The sequence below is a fragment of the Rousettus aegyptiacus genome, unplaced genomic scaffold (genome assembly GCF_014176215.1).
Source record: "Rousettus aegyptiacus isolate mRouAeg1 unplaced genomic scaffold, mRouAeg1.p scaffold_m13_p_16, whole genome shotgun sequence".
NCBI classification, from domain to species: Eukaryota; Metazoa; Chordata; class Mammalia; order Chiroptera; family Pteropodidae; genus Rousettus; species Rousettus aegyptiacus.
In genome coordinates, this window is record NW_023416291.1 from 20,823,589 (window position 1) to 20,847,409 (window position 23,821).

General features: G+C 39.8%; 1 protein-coding gene and 1 pseudogene across 5 annotated transcripts in view; both read right to left on the reverse strand.

The window, feature by feature from the left end:
- Positions 1 to 4,015: 4,015 nt before the first annotated feature.
- FBXO16 (F-box protein 16) overlaps positions 4,016 to 23,821 on the reverse strand; it is a 45,585-nt gene continuing 25,779 nt past the window's right edge. For 4 of the 5 annotated variants that reach the window (XM_036233580.1, XM_036233581.1, XM_016144665.2 and 1 more), the window contains 3 exons: positions 21,111 to 21,343; positions 15,267 to 15,369; positions 4,016 to 5,607 (listed from right to left, as the gene is read on the reverse strand). In XM_036233580.1, the coding sequence (XP_036089473.1) occupies positions 5,425 to 5,607; positions 15,267 to 15,369; positions 21,111 to 21,343 (519 nt within the window). In that variant the 3' untranslated portion in view covers positions 4,016 to 5,424. Of the gene's footprint in view, positions 5,608 to 6,104; positions 6,128 to 15,266; positions 15,370 to 21,110; positions 21,344 to 23,821 lie in introns of all 5 variants that reach the window. The other variant, XM_016144666.2, reaches the window with a different exon arrangement.
- LOC118612743 lies at positions 18,652 to 18,770 on the reverse strand (annotated as a pseudogene).

Consider the following 23,821-nt stretch of genomic DNA (forward strand, 5'->3'; position numbering starts at 1 on the left):
TCCAATAGTAGTAAAAAGTACGTTTCATCAACATGGGTCTTGTCCGAGTTTTCAAGGCCTAAAATGGGCAGAAACGGTTCAGCACTCTGGATTCGCATAAGAAGGAAAGGAGCGCCCTCTTGTGTCCTTTCTTTGCCAGTGTTAGTGAATAAAGAAGCTGAGAAATGAACAGTTCAGATCGTCTTGTGATATTCCAATGACAACAGTCAAACTCCAGTCATGGGCCTCCTGCATAAAAGAAAATGTAGAAGTATAGACCTAGTGAAACTGAGATCCTTTGAAGAATTCCCAATTTAGAAGGGGTGGGAGAATTAAAAAATGCAGAAATGACAATAGTAAAAGATTATATGCAAAATGGATAGATTACTACGTGAATACAGAGGATTAAAATTTCAGGGGAGATAAGTCAAAATTCACACTAAAATGTAAACCTGGCTGGTTAAGAAAAAGCTTGAGCTGGCACTGGGCAGCCTCCATGTAGATGCGCTACACAGGTCTAGCTGTCAGGTTTCCAGAGCCCCTTCTAAGGTTTAGACAAGCTCACATGTGCACTCCCTCTCTGTTGGAGGGAGGCCCTGGGAACCCCTACTGTGTGCCTTTCTTCCCTGTAGTCCTTCTCACTGCTCCCTATCTCTTGAGTTTCAGCTCTCAATATTCCCTCCTTCCCGAAACTGGCTGTTGCCTGGACGTTGTCTATAGAGCTTCCCCTGGCCTGGATGCTCACAAAGCTAACTGTAGAGATCCTCTGGCTTTAGGGTTTTTGCGAGTCTAATGAGAGTGGGGACCAGTTACAAAAAGATTAAAAAGCTCTCTTGCGATCTCCGTTCCAGGAGCAGCCTTCAGCTGGCCTCTTAGAGCCCAGAGTAGGTAGAGTCCTGCTCTTGGTCTGCATCTTTCTCAAAGGCTGAATGAAGTTGGGATCAAGGCAGGGCAGTAGATGTGACAAACTTTCCAATCAGGTAGAAACTAGTTATTTTTTAAAATATATGTTTTAAGAAGAGTGTGGAAAGAGCAGTTCTTTAGAGTCAAACACACCCAGCTTGCTGCTGTGTAGTCGTGGCCACCTGTGGCACAAGGCTTTACCCTCCATTCTGCAGCTATGAATCGGGGATCACAATGCCCACCTGCCTACCTCGTAAGATTCTGTGAAGATTAAATAAGCTAGAGTACACAAATGGTTTAGGAAGTATCTAGGGTAATAAATGCCCACTTTCTTCTCCTTCTTGTCCCAAACCGTCTCCTTATCCTGAAGTTCCTGTAAGGCTCATGGCTATGCCTGAGGCTTCGGGGTCAGTTGCACAATAACTCAGATTTTTAGGTCAACAAGAGCTGTATGGGAGCAGAAGAATAACTGCTTTGTTTGAGTGCTCATGTTGGGTGTGGGGGGAGGGATTTCCAAACCACCCTAATTAGTTCCCAAGGCTTTTTCCATTTGTCCAAGCCAGAAACCTGGGAGTCATCCTTGGTTTCTGTTGCTCAAGCCCCACCTCCATGTTTCTGAGTTCTGTGACTTCTCCTTCAGATATTTTAAATCCTCTGGTTCTCTCCATCCCCCTCTATTATTTTACTTTAAGTCACCATCATCTCTTCCCTGGAAAACCACAATGGCTTCCTAACTGGCTTTTAATACTGTCCCTCTTCTTAATTATATGGCAGCTAGAGACCTTTCTAACCGCAAGGCTGAGCAAGTCACTGCCCTGTTTAAGTTCGCTTTTTGATTGCTTGACTGCCTTCAAGATAAAGTCTTGTCTCCCTAGTAGGCCTTAGTTTCTGTTGGGGCTTCTGCCCACTTTTCCAGCTTTCTCTCTCACCAATCCTGCCACGACCGCAACTCCTCTGTGTGCCAGCTATACTGGGCTATTTACAGTTCCACAGTGACTGAGGCCTTCCTTAGATGTAGGACTTATAGTGCTAAACTGGGCAACCCAGGATGGTTGTCGCCATAGTTCCTCCCTGGCTCTCTGCACATCTTATTCTTCTCTCCCTCCAGAATGCTTCCTCTTCTCTGTCCCATTTCCTATTTACCACTCGGTACTACCCGCCCTTGGTTTCTACTTGGACATCACTTCTGATCTCTGTGCAGCGGTTTCTATGCCTCTTCCAGGAGTGGTCGCACACGCTCTCCTCGCAGCTATTACTATATCGTAATGGCTACTCGGTCTCCCTTGCCCTTATAAACGCATTAAAGGCAGGAACAATTTTTTTCTTCTATCTCTAGAGCCTAGCAGAGAGAGTCTGGCACACTGTAGGTGTTCAATAAAGTTTTTCAAATTAATGAATATCAATTTATCTTTATCAATTGTCATCTAATTCATATTACGGTGGGGGACGTTATAGATTGAATGCTTCTGTCCCCTCAAATTCATATACTGAAGTATTAACCCCTAGAGTATTGGAGCCTCTGAGGAAGCAATTAAGGTTAAATGAGGTCATAAGGGTGGGGCTCTGAACCGATAGGATTAGTGTCCTTTTAAGAAGAGACACCAGGGGCCTTTGAGCCAGGCTTCTCTTGCTCAGGCCTGCCTCTACGTCTGGAAGTGTACTATCGCTTCAAATAAAGCTTTACTTTTCTGCCATAAAAAATAAGAATAAAAAAGGAGCGACACCAGGGAGTGCTGGCCCGTGCATGCGCGCTTGCGCACGCTCGCTCTCCCTCTTTCCGCACAGGCACACACACAAAAAGGCCACGTGAGCACATAGTGTAAAGGTAACCCAAGGAGAGAGCGCTCACCTGACAGGAACCAGCCCTGCCGACACCCTGATCTTGGACCTAGAGCCCCTAGAGCTGTGAGAACATCAATTTCTGTTGTTTAAGGCCCCCCCCCCGCCCCCCGCTGCCCCTGGTGTGTGCTATTTGGACGGCAGCCTGGGCAGACTAACAGGGATGTATGCAGTTCATTTAACTATGCTGTGACCAATGAAGGGTAGGTAAGGGTCACACAAGGAACCATCCTGAGTCCATCCCATGATGGTCACAATGCTATTTCCCATCTGACATGTTCTTCCAGAGCCTTGCGACAATCCTGAGTCTATGCCCCCTTTGCTTAAAATTGGATAAGCCACCGGAGGATGATGGAGTGACACTCGGATGCTTCCAAGGCTAGGACAAAACAGGTGATTTAGATTCCAGATGGCTCTCTCTTGGGACGTTCATCCTTAGAACCTAGCCTCTGTGCTGTAAGAATTCTGGTTCACCTGGAGAGGAGCAGAGGCCCTGGCCCTGAGCCCTGACTGAGTGACCAGTGGACAGTCGATATCAACTTTCCAGCCCTGTCCCTATACCATCTTGGAAGTGCATCTTCCGGCCCTCTGCTGGGAGGACCCAGAGGATGCTGTGTGGATTGAAGACAGGCTCTTTCTCAGAGTCCTCCCAAATTGTAGATTTATGACAACAATACATTGTTGTAAGCAACAAAGTCTGGGAGTGGTTTGTTTCCCAGGAAGAGATAAATCAAATGCAGCTTAGGAGGCAGCCATTCATACTGGATGGGTCTTTTTTTCTCCTTGCTCCAGAAGATACCAGTTTATTCCAGAAAGGGCTGAGTATATACTTTAGACGGGCGCTTTCAAACATTTGCCCACAACAGGACTGGCTCCTGCAGTAATCCCAGTGGCTCACTGGACAAAAGTGGACAGAATCCTGGAGCTGTAGGCCACCCCAGCTTTTACAGCTGCCCCTGGCTCCTGGGGGTAGACTGTGAGGGCTCAGGCTCCAGGAAGAAGAAATCCCAAATGGTAGCCATCTGCTTGCCCATGGGAGGAACACCAACGTCTCATCCAGATGTGTTTTCTTTTCTCTCTCAGAGTCCTGGGTGAACTTCATTCACCCTGTGTGGTGCAAACTAATCGACTGTAAGTTGGTCATGTTTTGTCCTCCATTGATTATCTGGACCTCCGAACCACTGTATCCTTGGCCATCCTGTCAGGCCATTATTTTAAACCATTTCTATATATACACATTACAGTATATAGTGTAAGAATACAAGTGTTCATTATTATATGATTGACAAACATATTTGTTTTTCTACCATCCTGCTTTACTTAGGTATCTAAGTATCCTAGAATAGCAACTTCTGGGACCTTGAAATGGTTACCTGAGTAGGTCATTTAATTCAGAGTGCATGACTAATATTTTTGCAGCTAAGTAACATTTTCTGTTTTCCAGTAACTCTTTAAAGCCCAGCCATTGCTTGACTGTCACTCCTCGCTCCTCCTTCGGAAATGTATACATCTCCCCGACCGTGCTGGTTATTCCTCACTGTTTCACACACATCCTACCCCCTCGCACCCATTCGTGGTCACACTTCTCAGCTCCCTTACCTGCCCTGGAGGCCGACATGTAAGAGCTGCAACCCCCAGGTGTCTTCGCTGTCTGACTTCTAGATAGTTTTGACCAAAGGGAAGAGCTGCCGCAGTGTCAAAAGGTGGGGACGGAAAGGTCTGGGTCCTCTCCTCTTCACTCCCTAGCAGGGCTTGGTTTCCAGTGATTGCTTCTGTCCTCCACACGGCAGACATCCTGCCGGGCGGCCCCTCTCCCATGGCTACAGCTCTCCCTGGGTTCTAGGAACAACACACCCTTTGCCTTTTGCCTCTTTAGGATAAAGGATGGTACAGGTGTCCTGTTTCTAGTTCCTAGGTGTGCCGCCATTTCGTCTTGGTTTTTTTAACCCTGCCCATAGTATGTGTCATGGGCTGAACTGTTTCCCCCCTAAATTCCTATGTTGAAGTCCTACCCCCTAGGATTTTGGAATGTGACTATCTGCAAATAGGGTCTCCAAAGAGGTAATTAAGGTTAAATGAGGTCATTAGGGTGGGCCCTAACCCTATCTGACTTGTGTCTTTGTATAAGAGACTGGGACACAGGGAAGACCGTGTGAGGACACAGAGAGAAGGCAGCCACCTGCAAGCCAGGCAGAGAGGCCTCAGAGGAAATCGACCCAGATCCCATGATCTTGGACTTCCAGCCTCCAGAACTGTGTGAAAATAGCTGTTTGCTGTTTATAAGCCACCCATCTATTGTATTTTTGTTATAGCAGCCCCAACGGACTAAGATAGTGGTGATTTGTTACAGAAGGCCTAGCAAAATAAGACAGCATGGTAAGATAGCCCCATCATTAAACTACTCGAGCAGCCTTGAGAGTGGGCTGTGTTCTTCTGGTACCCTATCTCATACACCCAATATTACCAACGGTGCTACCTCGCACCCTTTTATCAACTCCATGGTATCTATCATCATCGTATTTCTATCTAAGTTTGTAAATATGTCACCATTTATGTCATGAATATCTTTTGCTGAAATACTGTAGAATTCAATTCCACATTAAGGTGCCTGAACCGACAGTTTCTAATAGAGGAACCAAGTAACATCCAATTCTCCAACGTGTAGGGCACCTTGTCACTTCTAGAAAGATCTTTTTTACATTTTTAAATCAGCTGCAGCTCTGGAGCCTGGACGGGTAATGACTGGAGCCCAGAGTGTCTCTGAAGATGCTGCATGAGTACTTCCGTTGCTGCCTTGGTGGCTGGGAGCCCCGCTAACCGATGAGGAGGCCAGGCGAGATGAGCTGGAACTTGTGGAGGGGAGCAGGGTTCTGCCCTTAGGGATATCTAGGGAGGAAAAAGATATCATTAGAGTGAGAGTCACTAAAACATCAGAAGAAGCTATGTAATTAAACTTATTTTAATGATGTAAAAACAATTATATAAAATCATAAGACTAGGTGCGATTTATTGAGACTTCCCAATTTCACCACCCCTTATCCCCATGCAATCTTCACGCTGAGCTACCAATAATAACTCCGTTAGTCTCCGGAGTGCTTTCATTACCATAATTTCATTTGCACCTCGAGAAAATTCTGTGAGTTAGGTAGGGAGGTATTAACATCTCCATTTTATAAATAAATGAAACCAAGAACATGTAGTTTAAGTGCCAGCCCAAGTTCACAGAACAAAAAGGTGTTAGAGCTAGGTCCAAAGACTTGTGATTCTTAGACCAGGTGAGTCCTTGCAGAGTTCCCATTCTTTACATCCCTATTAATCTGTGCATGCACACATTCTCTCTAAAAAGGCAAATGTCACAGGTTGACGTTCCAACCAAAACTCACAGTGAGAAATTTCTCTTCGACATCTGGCCGTGAGCAGGAAAGGGAAGAGGAAAGAATGGAGAGAGCAAGAGAGAGAGAAATAATAGAAGCTGAGCTTGCAGGGCACTTGTAAATTCACCCTGACCTTGCCCCTACTGTGTGCGGAAAGACATACGGAGTCGAGCAGATACACAGATGCTGTAATCCTCGCTGAACTATTATTCCATCTTACTCCATGTTCAGCTGGCAAGTCCCAGCAGTCAGATCACTTATTACATCCCCCCTCATGCTCCGATGGATATGCTTGCAACACACAGGGTTCCTGTTAATTTGGGGAAAATCCTACTTTAGACTCTTATTGAATCAGAAATTGCTTCAGCCAAGGACTGCTCTCTCCTCTCCTCCTCTCCAGAGAACCAGGTCCCTCTTACTCCACAAAGATGCATCGCACTGGCTGGTCTTACCTCACATGCTGTCTTTGCTCCTTCTTTAAATCTAATCTGTCTTTTGAGGCCCACCTTCTCCAAGAAGCTTGTCTTGATTCTCACGGGTGTCTGCCTCAGCTGGATTCCTGAATCCATTATTATGGAGGCCTCTGACTTAGCACTGAACATATGTATGTTCTTGGGCATTAGTATTTGTTTCTGAATGTAATTATTTGTCCCCGATGAGACTGCAAGGTCCCTGAGAGCAAAGCTGGAATCTTTTATCTCACTGAATCTACGGCGGCCTGCCTATCCTATGTAGTTCCGTACATGTTTGCTGATGATTTTTCTGGGAAAGAGCAGGCACAATTGGGGTTAAACATAGCAAATTGTTAGAATCCAAAAGGAAAGAGGGAAGAAATGGGAGTGAATAATCTTCCCTGGTTTTTGGTGTTGTGTTAAGGTCAGCTCAGAGTAAGCATTTTCGGTGTTGTTCTAAGATCAGCATAAGGTAAGACAACAAATAGCAGTGTTCCTTTGTGCTATTTTAGTAACAATAAAAGTAAAATAACACCTGCCGAATGAAGAAAAAGCCTAGTTCTCTGTGATACAAGAATGGGCTAGTCACATCTTACCTGTAACAGTTTCAAATTTAATCCTATTACTGTGCAAAGCTTATTTATCACTGAATTTGAGGAACCCTTTCTCCTAAGTCCCCCGAGGAAGTTCGCAGGCCCAGGCAGGCCCCTTGGAAGCTGTCCTTTTTTGCTGTGGCAAGTCCCAGGGACCTCCTCCCCTCAGCCTCACACATACCTCCTCTGGGTAATTGTCACTGCCTATCTAGACTGTTGGGTTTCTCTTCCTTTCAAGATGGACTCTGGGAAGATGGCTTCCTTATGTTCACCTTTCCTTGACGTCCCTGAAAGCAAGTTCACAGACCCTCTTCATGATAAGACTTTAATGTCCACCATTACAAGAGAAAAACAAGATCTAAGGGGAAAACGTGGGGAAGTTATATAAAAGGCTACAAATCTGATAGTCCTGGGTCGTGGTCTAGAGCATCTGATGATCTAGTTGAAATAACTGGAAACTTTTTTTATACCAGTGCTGGGTATGAGCCCCTGGTTCCTGGCACAGAGCCCCTAAAACACTTGTAAATTCTGAAGTGATTCAATCAGTACTTAAGGAACTTCTTCAATCTTCCAATGGTTGTATTATAGTCCATTTATAGATAAGCCATATTGGCAAATATTTGAGCTGTTCCTAATCTTTTGCTCTTACAAACAATGCTGATATAAATAATCTTTACCTACGTGCAGGGCTATCTGCATAGCCTGTTTTCTGATGGGCAAATGGTGCCGACAGCCATGCAATCTACCAGTAATGCTAGAGCAAAGAGTGTGCCTTTCTTCAACCCGTTCCTATGAAGAGGAATGGAATCAGGTACTTTCAATATACTTCTCTTATCAGTAGAACTTACTGTTCTTTTTCTAGAGATATTTCCCCAATAATATCTCTGCATGTTGTTATCTTGTCTTTAAATCGAAGGACACAGGAGAAGAGAAATGTAAGGCCATGCTTTACACATTAGAATTCTCCAGGGTTCTGTTCTTGGCCCACTTTTGGGGCAATCAATGCCTACATCTTCAATTGCTGGACTTCTCTCTCTGGCCCCATTCTCCCTCCTGAGTTCTTGGATCACATATTCAGCTCTCTTCCGAAGCTGTACACTTGCAGTCCCTCAGGTACCTCCGGGATGTATGTTCACACCGAGCATGCCCTGCTGTGTTCGCAGTCTCAGCAGTGGTGGCAGGAATAGTAATACAACCGCCAACCGAGGTACCTAGGCGTTACCCCTTGCTCAACTGGATGCTTTCCCACTCCTGCTTGTAAGCAGCTGAAGGGCAGGGACTGTATCTTGTTACGGTCGTACCCCTAATGCCTAGTCCAGTGCCTGTAAAATACTTGCTGGATAAATGAATAAACATACAAATGATTCCTCCTTTCTTTTGTTTCAGAGCAATGGCTGAAACCAACATGCAGGTGGACTTGTTAACAGAGATAGAAAATTCCTATCTTCAGGCTGGAAATCATTTTATTGGGCACAAAAAAGTAAGTGAGAATGGTGAGAGGCTACTGAGGTTGAGTGACCCAGGAAAGAGTGGGGCCCCACGGGAGGGTCAGGCCCAAGAAAGACTATCAATAAGGTCGTAAGTTGTACTTGCCAGCTTATATATATACCTGTGTCTGTCACTGACCAATTGATTTTTTTTGCTGTTTCTCATTCGTGTTATTTGCAGAAATTAGCAAATGATCATTGATACAAATAACACCATTGGATAAACCCATGAATCACTTAAGAGACTAGATTAGGTAAAAAAAGTATGTGGATATAGAAAACAGATAAATATAGTATCAACAACAATAGCCCTTCTAGAAACACCTCTACGATCATCAACAATAATAATTGTAAATATCTGAATGTCAGGTATGGTGCTAAGAGTCACACATTTATTATTTCACTTAAAGTTCCCAAGCCTATGAGGTGGTAAAGAAAGGTAAAGAAGGTGACAATCTTTATTTTGTGGAAGACCCCACACACCTTCCTCTTTAAAAAAAAAATCTATCCTCAATACTTTAATATGACTTCCAGTTCAGGGGTGATATGATAATAGAGTATATAAATATAGATTATTATACTCAAAAATCATAAAATCAAAAGTTTTTCTGTTTTAATCATATAAACACAATTTCAACTCATCCCTGCAAACTGCCTATAGGCTGGGGCTGAGTAATAAGTAAGGCTCGCTGTTGGGGATATCGGTTTGGAGTACAGAAAAGATGGCAAGGGAGGGCCTGCTTAGAGGGGTTTCCTCCTGGGAGGAGAGTTTAAGGTGGGTGACAACTACTCATCCTGGCTTCAGGTGAGTAAATGCATAACCCCTGGATGGAGCTGGGGTTATGCATTTCTGTCTGGGAATTCTGTGAGGAGGACCTCTGCTGTGCCCCCGTCTGCCTAGGAGCCCACAGGGATGCTCAGACCTGTCTGATCACCCTTCCAGGGGGCCCCTGCGTAGGTCCGCGCCCCTGAGAGGGTGCTCCCTTTTTCTCTGAGCTCATTCTGATTCTGTGAGACACAGAGGTGAGGTGTTAGGGAGAAATAATCAACACGGTTTTAAAGAAGCTACAGGCCCTTATTCTTGAATTATCTTTTAAGTAATCTTAGGGGAAAACTGTCAGCCCCAGAGGAAGGCAAGGCAACTCTAGCCAATTTTGAAATTTAAATCCAAAACTGTGTGATGGCACCATTCAGTCTCCCAAGTGCGTACAATCAGGTAGGGACGTGTTGCAAAATGTTCATAGGCCATCAAGTTCAAACGGTTGTTATATTTTAAACTCCAGGAGTAATAGCGATTAAAACATCTGCCACAATATGTATATAAATAATACTATTACATAACTTGTAAACAAAGTTCTTGTCTTCTGCTAGATCCTGAAGAGAAGCCTATTTGTGTCAAATATTTTGTATTTTACTCTTAAATAAAAACAAGTAGCCATTTGGCCCCAGTCCAAATGGTCAGTGAAAGAAAAGCAGGTAGAATCGCTTCTATTAGAAATGCCAGGGTAATTTATTACGCGAAACATGATGAAACAAGAGGCAGCAAGACAAAACAAGTTAGCCATGCTCTTTTAGAGACAAAGGAGAGATGCGAAGACTCTAAGTGGGGTCCTTCTTGAGAGTTCATTTTGCCCCCAGGATTCTTAGCAATTAGGCCTTTCTTCTCTGAGGTATCAAAAATTAAGAACCAAGATTGCAGTTAGTAACCAGCGGCATGCACACGGCACAGAACCGAGGGTGCCGAGTTCGACACACTGTTCAATCTAGAAGAGTGGACTGAAAAACCCAACATTAATGAGGAATGAAAGCGTGAGCATGTGCACAGACATAAGACGGTAGGGAGGCCATGCAGGAAAGGAACACATGAGGCTTACATTTCACACAGCTATAGATGCAACACAGTGGAAACTCTGAGAGAAAGGAAAGACGAAGGGGGAAGATAGAGAAAACTGGGGGTAGTAAAGGTAACAGCAGGAAAGAGAAGCTTATTTCACAGGCTGGAGCCTCCTGGCTGCCTGGCTGACCCCTTATCAGCCTCTCGGCAGCTGCTTGCCATCAGCACTGCCTCATCTTTCCTTGCGATCCCAGACTGTGATTTGGTGTGATTTTGGCTGTGGCTACTGCTGTCATTACCCCTACTAGCTACTCTTTACTGAACACTTCCGTTGAGCTAGGCACTGTGCTAAATGCTTTACATCCACCTCCTAACCCTGTGAGGTCAATGTTATTACTAACTCCATTCTACAGATGAGAAGCAGAGCCTCTGAGATGTTAATAACTTGGCCAAACAGTGAGCTACGAAAATTGTGGTATCAGGCAATGAACCCAGGCTGTTTAAGTCCCAAATCCATGCTCTTCTGATCGGCAAAGAGAAAGTCAGATGGTATTTAATGGGGGAGAACACGAACATGAATTGTGCCTAATACATACATGGCAGTTAGTCCTGACAGCAATCCTGCAAGGGAGGTATCATCATTCCCATTTTACAGATGAAGAAATGGAGGCTCAGAGACGTTAAGTAACTTATCCAAAGCCTCACCATTTAGTAAAAAAAAAAACAAAAACAAAAACAAAAAAAACTAAACAGGCTTTTCCAACTGTAAAGCCCATATTCTTTCTTATTACTTTCTAAGGGATTCTTAGGAATTTCATTGATTGAACTAAATAATTAAAAATCTCTCCTATAGATATTTTCAATTCCACGCATCCAAACCAAACAAACACGATAAAACAAACACCTGGGGAGTTCATCGGAACTGAAAGAAATCTGTTGAAGATTACCTGCAAGGAGACCACTGCATAAACTTTGTTTTGTGAATTCTTCTCATTACTTATATTTTCTGAAGTTCAAGGAAAAGATGAGAGACAGAAACCAGTTTTTATTGGTTTATAATTAGGATTCATAAATATAATGGATTCTTTTGGTTATTCTGCGTAAAGTCACTTTAGTCATGCCTGTGTCCCTCAGGTATCAGGAGAGAGGGGAGTGGATACAGTAGGAAGCTGTGGGGTCTGTCGAGTCAGACTGCTACCTGGAATGAACCTGAAAGATGTTGGAATCCAAACTCTCATTTTATACATCGGAAAATGAAAACTCAAAGACGTTGAATGGCTGCTAAGTTAATGGCGGTGCTGAGGCTAGACACCTGGGTCTCCTGATTCTGAAATCATCATTCTTTCCATGCCAGGAACCAGGAATTACTTTAGAGTCTCTTCCTTTTCCCTCCCGTTTGACTCGGAGAGAAAAATACAGTAAAAAAGATTAAAGAAGCATTTAAAATAATCAGGACACTAAGAATCAAGTGATCTAGGAAAGAGGTGTGGAAGATAACTGCATAGGCTGGAATCAGCAGGGCCCAGGAAAAGATAAGGTCTTATCTAAAGCTATTAGAGTAAGCAGGTAATTAAAGCCTTTTGTTACTGTACTGTTACAGTGAATGCCCCGAAACAGCAAGCTTTTTGAAATCTGTGCCTAAATCAGAACCTAGAAAGTGAGGACTTCCAGCCTCCAAGCCAAAGTTCAGTGTGAGACCAAAGGTATTTGTTTTTATAAATAACTTGGTACGAAAAAAAAAGAAAAAAAGAACATGAAACAAGATGTCAGTTGAGGTCTTCTGAGTCTAGTTCCAGAGCTTGGAAAGTCCGAAGCTCACGCTCCCTGGGTTTTTGTGAATTGACCTAGGAGACTTTCATTTTCTTGGCCTACAAGATATCAGACATCGTGTTTCCGTGTGTAAATCGGGCAGGATTTGCTGTAGAGGTGGAAGGTGGGGTTCACTTCCCAACGACGGCAAACACATCTGCTGGGACGGCTGCGCTGCCGTCTCCCACATTCCTGGCCTCCCTCGCCCGCCTCATCTCAGCTTCTCTCCACCTGGCCGGCTTCTCTCTCCTCTTTCCTCCCTGTCCCCCCTCCGCTCCTCCTCCCTTTCCCTTGCAGGAGCAGAAACAACAAACTCTCTCTAATCCCCAGCAGAGCAGGTTTCCCCTCCTCTCAGGTGGAGGTGCCCCTTAGCATCCAAGCCCTCAAGGTGTCATCTCTCTCTAAAAGCTCATCAAGGGCTTTCCACAAAGGAGACAGCTCCCTCCTCACCCTTCCCAAAGAGGAGGCCAGCTGTCAAGATTTTTTTAAAAAGGTTTTTTTTTTTTTTTCCCCCCATGTCTTTACATAAGACGGGAAAACCTCTGGAGTTTAATTAAAATGGTACCTGGCTGTACTCTGGTGTTTATATTTTTAACTTGCTTTGTTCTGTAATGGAATTTCATTATAACTAATAGTATGGGCATTTCTTGATATTTATATAATTTTAATGAACAATCTTCAAAACTGTAAAGCATTAGTGATTAGATTGAGGCTTTAGTCCCATCTTCCATCAATGAGTCACACCAAAAGGTGGCTAAATATAGTATCTGTAATGAGGTAGCAGCACTAGAATTGAAAAACTAAGAGGAAATCATGTATTCTTCAGGGGTGGGATCTGAAAACCCAAACCTATTCAATAATAAAAAACATACAAGCTCACAGCAATATATGCGGATTTGACACTGTTTCCCTAAGAATGTTTTTCTTTTCAGAGAGAACTCTCATATTTGAAGGCTCTAAGTCATGACAGGCAAAGAGTGAAGATGGTCTCAGTGGCCTGATAGCTACAGCCTTGGAGAGATGGCCTAAGGAATACTCTTTCTACTTTTCTACCTGCTCTCTTGTTTCTCTAGTTCCTCCTGAAATCTTCCCAAATAAACCTGTCCAAATGATGCAAGAACTTCCTATCAAATGAATATGTAATTTTCCCCATTACAATTGCAACTCGCTGTGTCTAGCAAACGCTACAACTTCAGTTGTCAGAGTTCTATTCATTCGCTACTCTCCTTATGTCCCCTAATTGAGTTTCCTCAATACCCCGTTTCCTCTTCTCTCTAGCGTTTTCTTCATTTTTTTCAATCATCTTGCATCATTTAAGTGGTTGCTTATTTCCTAGGAGGTATGTGGCCTACACTGAGGGCAAACTGCCACTTCATGGAGAGGGGGCCTCAGCCAACATGCACCCTGTGGCCCAAACAGCCAGTTATAGGGATTGTCACCAAGTCAGAGATCATCGCATACTTTTGGAGAGTTTAGTTATGCCTTATGCTCCTTAGCAAAACTACTAAGCATAAATAGTGATTGTAATTAGTATATTTACATAAACAATACAAGTAAATCAATATAATCACATATTTCATTTATTAATAGCTTAACTGTTCTCTATCATTGTTTAAGTTGCCCTGGTTTCCCTTTCAGCTTTAATTAGCACTTTTTAAGTTTTTAATTTATAACAAATATTTTCACTTAAGCAAGCCCTGCTTGTATGTTGACAGATACTTAATGTCAAAAGCCTGTGGTAAAGACTTCTGTTTTGCCTTTGATTTTGTTATTGTTGTTGTTTCCTTTCTTAAGCTGGAGATTTGTTTGACTATGCTGATAATGTGCAAGCATACATCACCATCAACTTTTATTGTTCTTCAATTCCCTGTTCTCCTGCTGCCCCCCCCTCCCATTTCTCTTCTACTCCTGGTCTAGGAGGGGCCAGGAAACCAGGCAGAAGCATGCCTGAATGGCCTGTGTGATAAGTTCCATAAAGTTATTTTTCTCAATTAATGGTTTTCACTGACAATTTTACTGCTCTGCTTTAAGCTTCCCCATTCCCTTGGGCATTTGTACATCTGTCTGTGATAAGCCTCATTTGGTCCAACGAAATTGGCCCCTCAGAATACAAACTGCCCTATTTTAAAAAGCTCATCTCTCTCTCTCTCTTTTTAAAAATATAACACTTGAAAATACATTCGAACAGAAAGAAATAGGCCTTTAAAGCAGAGCAATAAAAGTGATTTATTCATGAGTACATGCTTATTCTTCTCCCAATTGACATCCATTTTATATTAATTTTCCTTGAGTATGTATCCTCAGCTTTTTTCTAAGTCTTTATTACAAATATGAACTTTTTATTCCACTCTTATTCCCTTCTACTTGGCTCCAAAGACTCTCATATGTGCTGAAAGGGATCCACAGGGGGTACAGAACCACGATCTGGAAAACTCTGCTTTGGAATGATGATGTTCCCTAGTTACGATCACTGACTTTATTAGGTATTCAATTCGCTGTTTTTCATTAGGGAAAGAAAAGTTCTTAATTCGCTTTTTCTGAAGTTACTTGAAATGAATGCACTTTTATAATCATGCTCCACTGGCAGCAGGAAAGCTATGGAAAGCACACCTTTTTCTTAGGTCAGTGGAACCTTTGCTCTATAGTAATTTCTGTAGAGAAATGTCTATAGGCCCTCTCTCCCCACCCCAAAGGACTCATAGCAGAAGAACCAAATGACAATAACGTTCCCTTTATATTGCATAATCTTCAAAGCAGATTCATACTCATCAGTTCATCTAGGCTTTTTTTTTTTTTTAAAGAGATGATAAAACAGAGAGATTAAATAAAGGCTATCTTCAAAGTCATACAGCTTGTCAGTCAGTATCAGAGACCAGGATTTAAAACACCACTTAAAGATTCTGATTAAAAATACAAATTCAGTTTTGCACTAGAGTTAGAGACCCAGCGATTTTCATTAATGTTATGATGGGTAATCTTTTGTAAGCAATACTCACCAGTGACTGTGCTTTTCTTAGCTTAGATCTGTCCTGCGATTTATTTTTCTTATCATGTGACTGTCGGCTAGCATCTGGGGTCATTTCATGTCTTTTCCTTCTTCTATAAATTGGAAAACATTGGAAAAATTACAAATAATCATTTTAAAACTTTGTCCATTTGATTTTGTTGTTCCTGTGTTTTAAAAGATAGTCTTCACTCAACTGGAAACAAGCCAAATGTCTATCAATAGAGAACTGGTTGAATAAACTCTGGCACATAAACACATGAAGTATTACAAGCTATAAAAAGGAAGGCAGAACATGTCTATATATGACTGTGGAGTGATCTCCAGGATATACTGTTACAAGAAAAAAAGAAAAGTGAATCAAGTGATATGTGTCGTATGCTACTATTTATTTCGAAAAAAGTGTGTGCGTGTATGTATTTGCTTATTTTTTTTTAAAATGGAAGGACTATGCCATAAAATTTTGAAAAATGGTTACCTATAAGTAAAATTTCCATGTGATCCAATCAGATACAAGGAACAATAGGGAGGGATAGGAATGAACTTCTCCAAATATGCTTTGTTTTATATATTTGACTTTGGGATCATCTCAGTTTTTCTCAAAATTATAAAATGAAACAAAGAAATAAAATCTCTAAAGTCTAAAAAGAAAATGAAACAAATTATCTTGTCTATGGAGTTGGTGGCATTAGCACACACAGAATTACTTCATGGGACTTTAACACGGTAATTTGTCTGAATATTCTTAACAGGATATATCCTAAGAACAAAAACATAGGTGAAGGAATCTTACACTGTTTTTCAGTAATCCTTTTTTAGTATTAGTATTAGTATTTGTTTAGTATTAGTATTTGTTTTCTAAAAAAAAAACCAAAACACCCATATATCAGGATAAAGTAGGGGTCAGCAAACCATAGCCCAGAGGTCAACTGTAGCCTGATGACTGTTTTTGTAAATAAAGTTTCATTGGAACATAGTCAAGCTTATTTTCTGCATATTGTCTATGGCTATTTTCAGGCTGCAGTGGCAGAGCTGAGCAGCTGTGATGGAGCCATGTCCTACAAAGCCTAACGTATTTGCTGTCTGGCCCTTTCCAGAAAAAATTGCCTAAAATAATGGATCTATGCAATGATCATCAATGGCCACTAACAACACAAAAAGAGAGACAACCAGAAATATGTGCCTCATGACGGGAGTACATGATCATAATATGCTCAAGCCTCTAGATCTCACCGCCAGTATGGCCAAGTGCAGGAGGCAGCGAAACGTGTTAAGCTGCATTCTGAGAGTACCATCGGCAAAATTCAGACGGTGAGAAGCTCTACAGGATAAATAGCCTGATTTCTATCGCAAAGAAACTGCAAGAGAAAGAAAGGAAGGAAGAAAGGGAGGAAAGAGAGGAAACCTATGGATAAAAATAAATAAATAAATAAATAAATAAATAAATAAATAAATAAATAAATAAGACATAAGTGACTCATGGACCAAATGCAATATGTAGACCTTATTTGGAACCTGACTAAACAAACCAACTGTTTAAAAATATCAGCCACTTATGAGACATTCAAGGAAACCTGAAGACTCCTTCAATATGTGATTGATTATACTAGGAAATCATTTGTTGATTTAGATGTGATGTAGTACCAAGTTATAATTTTTTAGACAGAATCTATCTTTTAAGGATATGCATTGAAATATATAAGAATGAAATGGTATGACATTTGGATTTGTCTCAGAGGTAACCTGGGGTGAGGGGTAAATGAAACCAGAGTGGTCACGAGTTGAAACCTGTTAATTGATGATGGTCACAAGAAGTTCTAGTCTCTCTATTTTTATATATATTTGAATTTCCATTATAAAAAGTTTTATTTTAAAAAATCAGCTTTGTCACAATATTTCTTGCTGCTTAACTTTCAAAAATTTCCCTCAACTTTTAACTAAGAAGTTTCAAACATACAGAATAGTTGAAAGAATAGTATAGTGATTACCTATACATTCTCTAACTAGAGTCAACAATTGATAACATTTTGCTATTTTTGCTTTATCTCTTATATACATAGATACACACACACACACACACACATATATATATACACAGCATTTATATATGCCACACCATAAGAAAGTAAATTGTAGGCATTTCACCCCTAAATACTTCAGCACTCATCTCCCAGGATAAAGATGTTTACCAACCTAACCACACTAGTATCATTGTACCTTAGGAAATGAATAGCATTTTTTTTTTAATCATTTAATACCCAGTCCATATCAAATTTCTTCAATTATCCTAAGAATGCTTATTATAACTTTCTCTTCTGAACCAAATCCCATCTAGATTCAAACTACATTTGCTTATTATATCTCTTATGTTCTAGAACATTTTCTCCACCTCTTTTTTCTTTTTGTTCCCATGACACTGACTCTTTGAAGAGTCCAGACATCTGGTCTATTTTGGTGAATGTACACATTCACCAAAGTGTACACATACACTTGAAAAACAAATGTGTTTGTGGAATTTTCTATTCTTTAGATCTATCAGTTTTTGCCTTACGTATTTTGAGGCTTGGTAATTGGGTACATATGCATTTGTAACAGTTTTGTCTTTCTGTTTAGTTGATCCCTGACTTACCATAAAATGCCCCTCTTTATCTTTGGTAATATTCTTTTTCTCGATGTCTATTTTATCTGATATTAATGGTCATTCTAGCCTTCTTACGCTTACTCTTTGCATGGTACATCTTTTTTCATCACTTTGTCTTTAAACCTATCTGTGTCATTATATTTGAGGTATGTTGCTTGTAAAAAGCATACAGTAGCCTCTTGACTTTTTACCCATCCTGATAACCTCTGCCTTTTAATTGGGGGAGTTCAGGACGTTGTTTAATGTAGTTATTGTCTTTACTAAATAGTATTTAAGTCTCACAGAAAACTCAGGAGATTGAATTTATTTTATATTAATGTACCATTCATATGCCTAGTATCTAAGTTTACCTCTCTCTCATTTACCAACCAGACTAAGGGCCACATTCAAACTCTTAAATACAATCCCCAGATATACATTGATCAATACATAGTCAATACATTTGTAGTGATTCAAAAGTCAAGAGTTCAAAAGGATATATACAGTGAAAACTTTTCTATCTTTGTCTCCAACTTACAGCTCTCTTCCTCAAAGGCAAATGATAGTATCAGTTTTTTGTATATATTCCATATATGTATAGACAATTTATACATTTTTTTACCTCCACCCATTATTAATGTAAATCATAGTATTTATTTTAAACAGTTTTATACCTCATTTTCCACCCCCAGTACTTTCTAAATTATCAGCAAACTAATTAGACTTTTTCTTTTTCTTTTTCTTTCTTTTTTTTTAACGCCTACAGCACCTGGTATTCCTAGGTGGTCTCCCATCCAAGTACCAACCAGGTTTGGCCCTGCTTATCTTCCAAGATCAGACAAGATTGGAGACATTCAGGGTGGCATGGCCGTTGACTGGAGTTTTTCTAATATAACTCAATGAATTTTAAGTTCATGAATTAATGGGAACACTTTTTCAAAATCAAGCATTTAATGAGTATTGTAATGTTAGCCACTGGCGATGTAAAGATGAGTCAGGCATGGTCTGTGCCCTCATAGAGCTCAACTTCTGCTTCATGAGGGTTACCACTCTCACCTCACCTCACCTCAAATGGGACTGCAATGGTCCTGGAAACACACATAATCTCAATATCCCCAAGTCATCAAGGCTTCTGGGATTCCACTTTCTCTTATGAGCCAAATAATATAATTTTCGGAACCATTCTACAAAAGAAGTGCTTACTTGCTATGTGGCTAGATCTATGATAAGCATGTCACAAATATTAATCCTCACAGTGACTCTATAACTTTGGTATTACCATTACTGCCATTTTATAGATGTGGAAACTGAGGCACAGAGAGGTTAAGAGACTCCGCAGGGTCATACGGCTAGAAGTATGGGAGCCTGGATTTGAACACAAGCAGTACGGCTCCAGAGCGTATACACTGTCACTAGCCTATATTGCCTTGATGTTAATCCGCTGAAATATATTCAAATATTTCAAAATTGATTTTATTAACTTCTTGTTTATTCTTTGTGTGTATGTGTGTGTTAATAAATGAATAGATACATTATGTATACACAGATACAGATGTAGATTTTCTTACATTCCTTTCTTTTTATACAATGGGTGGCATGCTATAGATACTTTTGTGCAATTTGCTTTTGTCACTTAACAATGTACCCTGGAAATCACTCCTTTTCAGTCCTTCCTCATACAGAGATCATCCTCACTCATGTTTACAGTTGCCTAGTATTGCATTATGTGAATGGACCACGTGTAGTTAATTCAACACACACTTTCCTATATATGAGCAGTTATTTCCAATATTTAAAAATCATAAACAATGCTGCAATAAATATCCTCGTGCAGATGTACTTTTGGTATTTTCAACATTGATTCCTAGAAATGGGATGGCTGGGTCAAAATGTAAATACATTTGATCTTTTTCTTGGTATTGTCAAATTTCTCTCCATAAAGTTTGTGCCAATGGATATTCCTACCAGCAATGTAGGAGGGGTACCTATTTGCCCACAGCCTCACCAACAGAATATAGTGTCAAACTTTAAAGTTTTTGCCAATAAGATAGTTAAAACATTATATCTCTTGTAACTTTGTGTAAAAGGCAACAATAAAACAAAAAACAAAACAAAACAGGAAGTAATGAGATGTGTTAGTGGGAATGAGGTGGAAAAAATGACAAGGTGGGGGTAGAGGGGAAGAGAGGGGGTGGTACTTCTCTAAGTAAACCTTTCGTACATGTTTGTATACCTTTATAAGTTTTAACTTTAGAACCATGTAACATACCCACGCTGAAGAAGATATTTGAAAAAAAAAAAAACACGTAAATTTTGAACACAGCATTATAAGTATAGACCCTCAGACTAAAGGCAAAAAAGAACCATAAATGAATATTGAATTCCAGTTAGTAGACTTACTTTAATAATGGTATGGTATATTACTTTCAGAATTTGTAAGTAAATTTATATTCTGTATGCACGTGTGTTTATATATATTATATAATTCACAACACAATTTTTATACAAAATTATATATGTATATACAGTTGACTCTTGAATAACAGGGGTTTGAACAGCACGGGTCTACCTATATACAGATTTTTTTCAATGAACCCATGGGTTCATTATCCATGGATTCAACTAACTGTGGATCAAAAACAGTTATTTTCCAATTCCCAACCATGGATTCCCAACCACAAAAGGAAAACACTTTTCCATCTGCAGTTGGTTGAACCCATGGATGCGAAGAGTGGGCTGCAGTTAAGTTTTGGGGGAGTCAAAAGTTACATGTGCATTTTTGACTATGCAGGGATTGGCGCCCTTACTGCCTGTGTTTTTCAAGGGCCAATTGTATAATGTATAATATCTAATATATAATCTATGTGTAGTAAACAATAAATACATGTGAGAGCTAGGTTTCTCATTGTCAGAGAAGGGAGGTGCAAGAACAGAAAAGACTAGAATGAACCCTATGGTGCCTGACTCTAAGATATTACAATATTAAAAAAAAAAAAATCTGTAATGTTAAATCATTACAACTACAAATGCAAACAAATCCTAACAAACAGGGCAAATTTGCCAACAATGGCTTCTTTGCTTTTCAATTGCTTTTTGCTTCTATGTGTAAAAAAGCATTTGTTTTTCACAGTAAGTTCTATTTTCATCTTTTCATGTGTTGAAGAACCAACAAACTGTTTCTAAAAACAAAGTGTAGAAGGGCATGGAGCTTCTCACCCTTGCCAGATTGGCTCGAAGGGGTCACAGTTGTCCAGGTAATTGAAGCGAATAATATCGGTTGGATGCTTGTCGGAGGACCGCCAGGGTGGGAGTTCTTTCTCTCCGGGGTGATTCTTCTTTCTTAAAGAGGAAGAGGATCGGAAAGCTGATGAAGGAGACTGTTTTCCCTCTGGAGAACTGCCTGGAACTGGTTGAACATCAGCAATCACAAGCCCATTTTTGGGAGGTGTCTGGAAGAAGAAAATTTATGATCTCTCTTCTTAACACACTGTAGTAATAACAACAAAACAAAGAAAATCATCACCATCATCATCACCACGATGGCAATGATAATGGTGACAATAATTACAGCAGCCACCAACCCAGGAGTACCTGCTAGTGCCAGACACTGTCCCAGTTTTCATGCATTATTTTATTTAACCTTTATGATAACTCTAAGAAGTAATCATTACTACTCCCGTTTTATAAGAGAGGAAACTGAAGAAAGGATAAACCAATAATTGGCCCACTACTAAAGAAATAGTAAGTAAGACACAGGGTAGAATTCGAATCCAGGACTGACTTGTTTTTTAAGTCCACACACCGAAACTCTCTACTGCATCATTGTATAGTTTTTCCACAATTGCAATTAATTTATCCATAAAAATGTATACATTCAAAAAGTAAAGAGTACTCCAGCCCTCATTACCCCATGGAGACAATTTCAAGTTACATAGGGGTAGATTACAGATTTATCAATTATTGAAACTTCATCTGAGCCCCCTTCCCCCTCGAATACTTTTCCTTTACTTTCCCATATTCAAAGTCTATTCTTTAGATGTGAAATTCATGAGGTTTTTATGTGGTTGTAGCTTAAGGGAAATGGTATTGGAATGTTGAGACGCCATTAAAGGCTTACTTTTTGTTCTTAAGGAGATTAGGGAAGCTCTGCTTGGTGAATTGGTTTGCTTGAATTGCTTGTGAAAATTAAGACATTCCCCAGTCCCTCCTAGCAGAATCAGTTTCTTTTCCTCGTTTCAATTGCTCTTTGTATAAATCTCTATTGCAGGATAGCACTTAATATTCAGCATTGTAACTATTTGTTTGTGTCCTAGGCCACTAGAGTAGGCTCTAATGGTTAGGATCATTATACTCTTAGCACCCAGCACATAACAGTTTTTAAAATTTTTTTACTTATTTCATGAATGATTATAAGCTGGTAGATTAAGAAGACATTTTATATTTATATAACTAATAGCTTACTATTTATTGGTTTAGTATTCACTATTTTGTGCAGGTCTCATTTAGAATGAACATTTATTTCTCTGAGCTTATACTACATGAAGTCTGCTTTTGCTGGAGGAGGTCTAGTTTAATACCACTGGGAATAAATAATATATGATAATTAAAATTAATTACAGAGGGAAATTCAGGCATAAATGCTAGTAATTATATATAAACATCATTAATTCTGAATGAAAATTATGAAATGGTTGACACTTTAACAGGTAATAAAAACTGTGATGACTTTTCTGTATTATGTAAACAAAATTTTTGTTTACCTAAAGTCATTTTGAGAATTTAAGAAATCATGAATGAATGTTGGTTTTTTGTTAAATGCTTGTTTATATACTGAAATCATCACACATATTTTCTCTTTTATTCTGTGAATTACATTGAGTTTTGAATATTATTCCAACCTTATTCTCCTTGAATACATTCCACTTGTTCATCATGTGTTATTCTTTTTTTTATATATATAGTATTGGATTTAATTTGCTAATATTTTTAAAAGGATTTTTATGTCTGCGTTCATGAAGGACATTGGTCTGTGGTTTTGCTTTTGTTTTCTCATAAAATCTTTTTTTTTTTTTAGGCGATGCAACCCTTGGTTGACCTCAAAGATTGCAAGAACTTTTGTCAGTTTACAACCCCTTAGTTTTTAGGCCTACAGCACCTGGTTTTCCTAGGTGGTCTCCCATCCAAGTACTAGCCAGGCCTGACCGAGACCAGACGGGATCGGGCTTATTTAGGGTAGTATGGCCACAGACTCTGGTAAAATCTTTATCTGGTTTTGGTATAAAGATAATGAGTTGGAAAGTGCTCCTTCTTCCTATATTTTCTGAAAGGGTTTATATAGAATTTGTATTTCTTCCTTAAATGTGTGATAGAATTCAACAATGAATTTATCTGGATCTGGAGTTTTGTGAAAAGCATTAAAATTAAGAATTCAATTTTTAAAATTAATAATTCAATTTTTAAATTGATAAAGATTTATTCCCGTTTTCCATTTATTATTGAGACTTTTGGTAATTTGTGGTTGTCCATTTCATCCAGGTTGTTTAATTCAGGGACAAGGAATTATTCATAGTGAAATTATTCATTTCACTAACCGGTTAGTGAAAACCCAATTTACCTGTTACTAGTAATTGGGTTTTCTCTCTTTTTTTCCTGGATCAGTTTCACTAGAAACATATCAATTTTATTTATGTTCTCAAAGAAGCAGCTTTGGTGTTTCATTGATTTTCTCTATTGTTTAACCATTTTCAATTTCATTGATCTCAGCTCTATTATTTCTTTCTTCTATTACTTTGGTTTTAACTTACTTTTTTTCCCCTAGATGACATCTTTTTGAAATATGTTTTTTGGAGTATACAGTGTAGCCTTACAGTTATAAAAATCATTCTGGTCCAGCTCTCTCATTTAAGGTTGGGGTAACTAGTATTAAC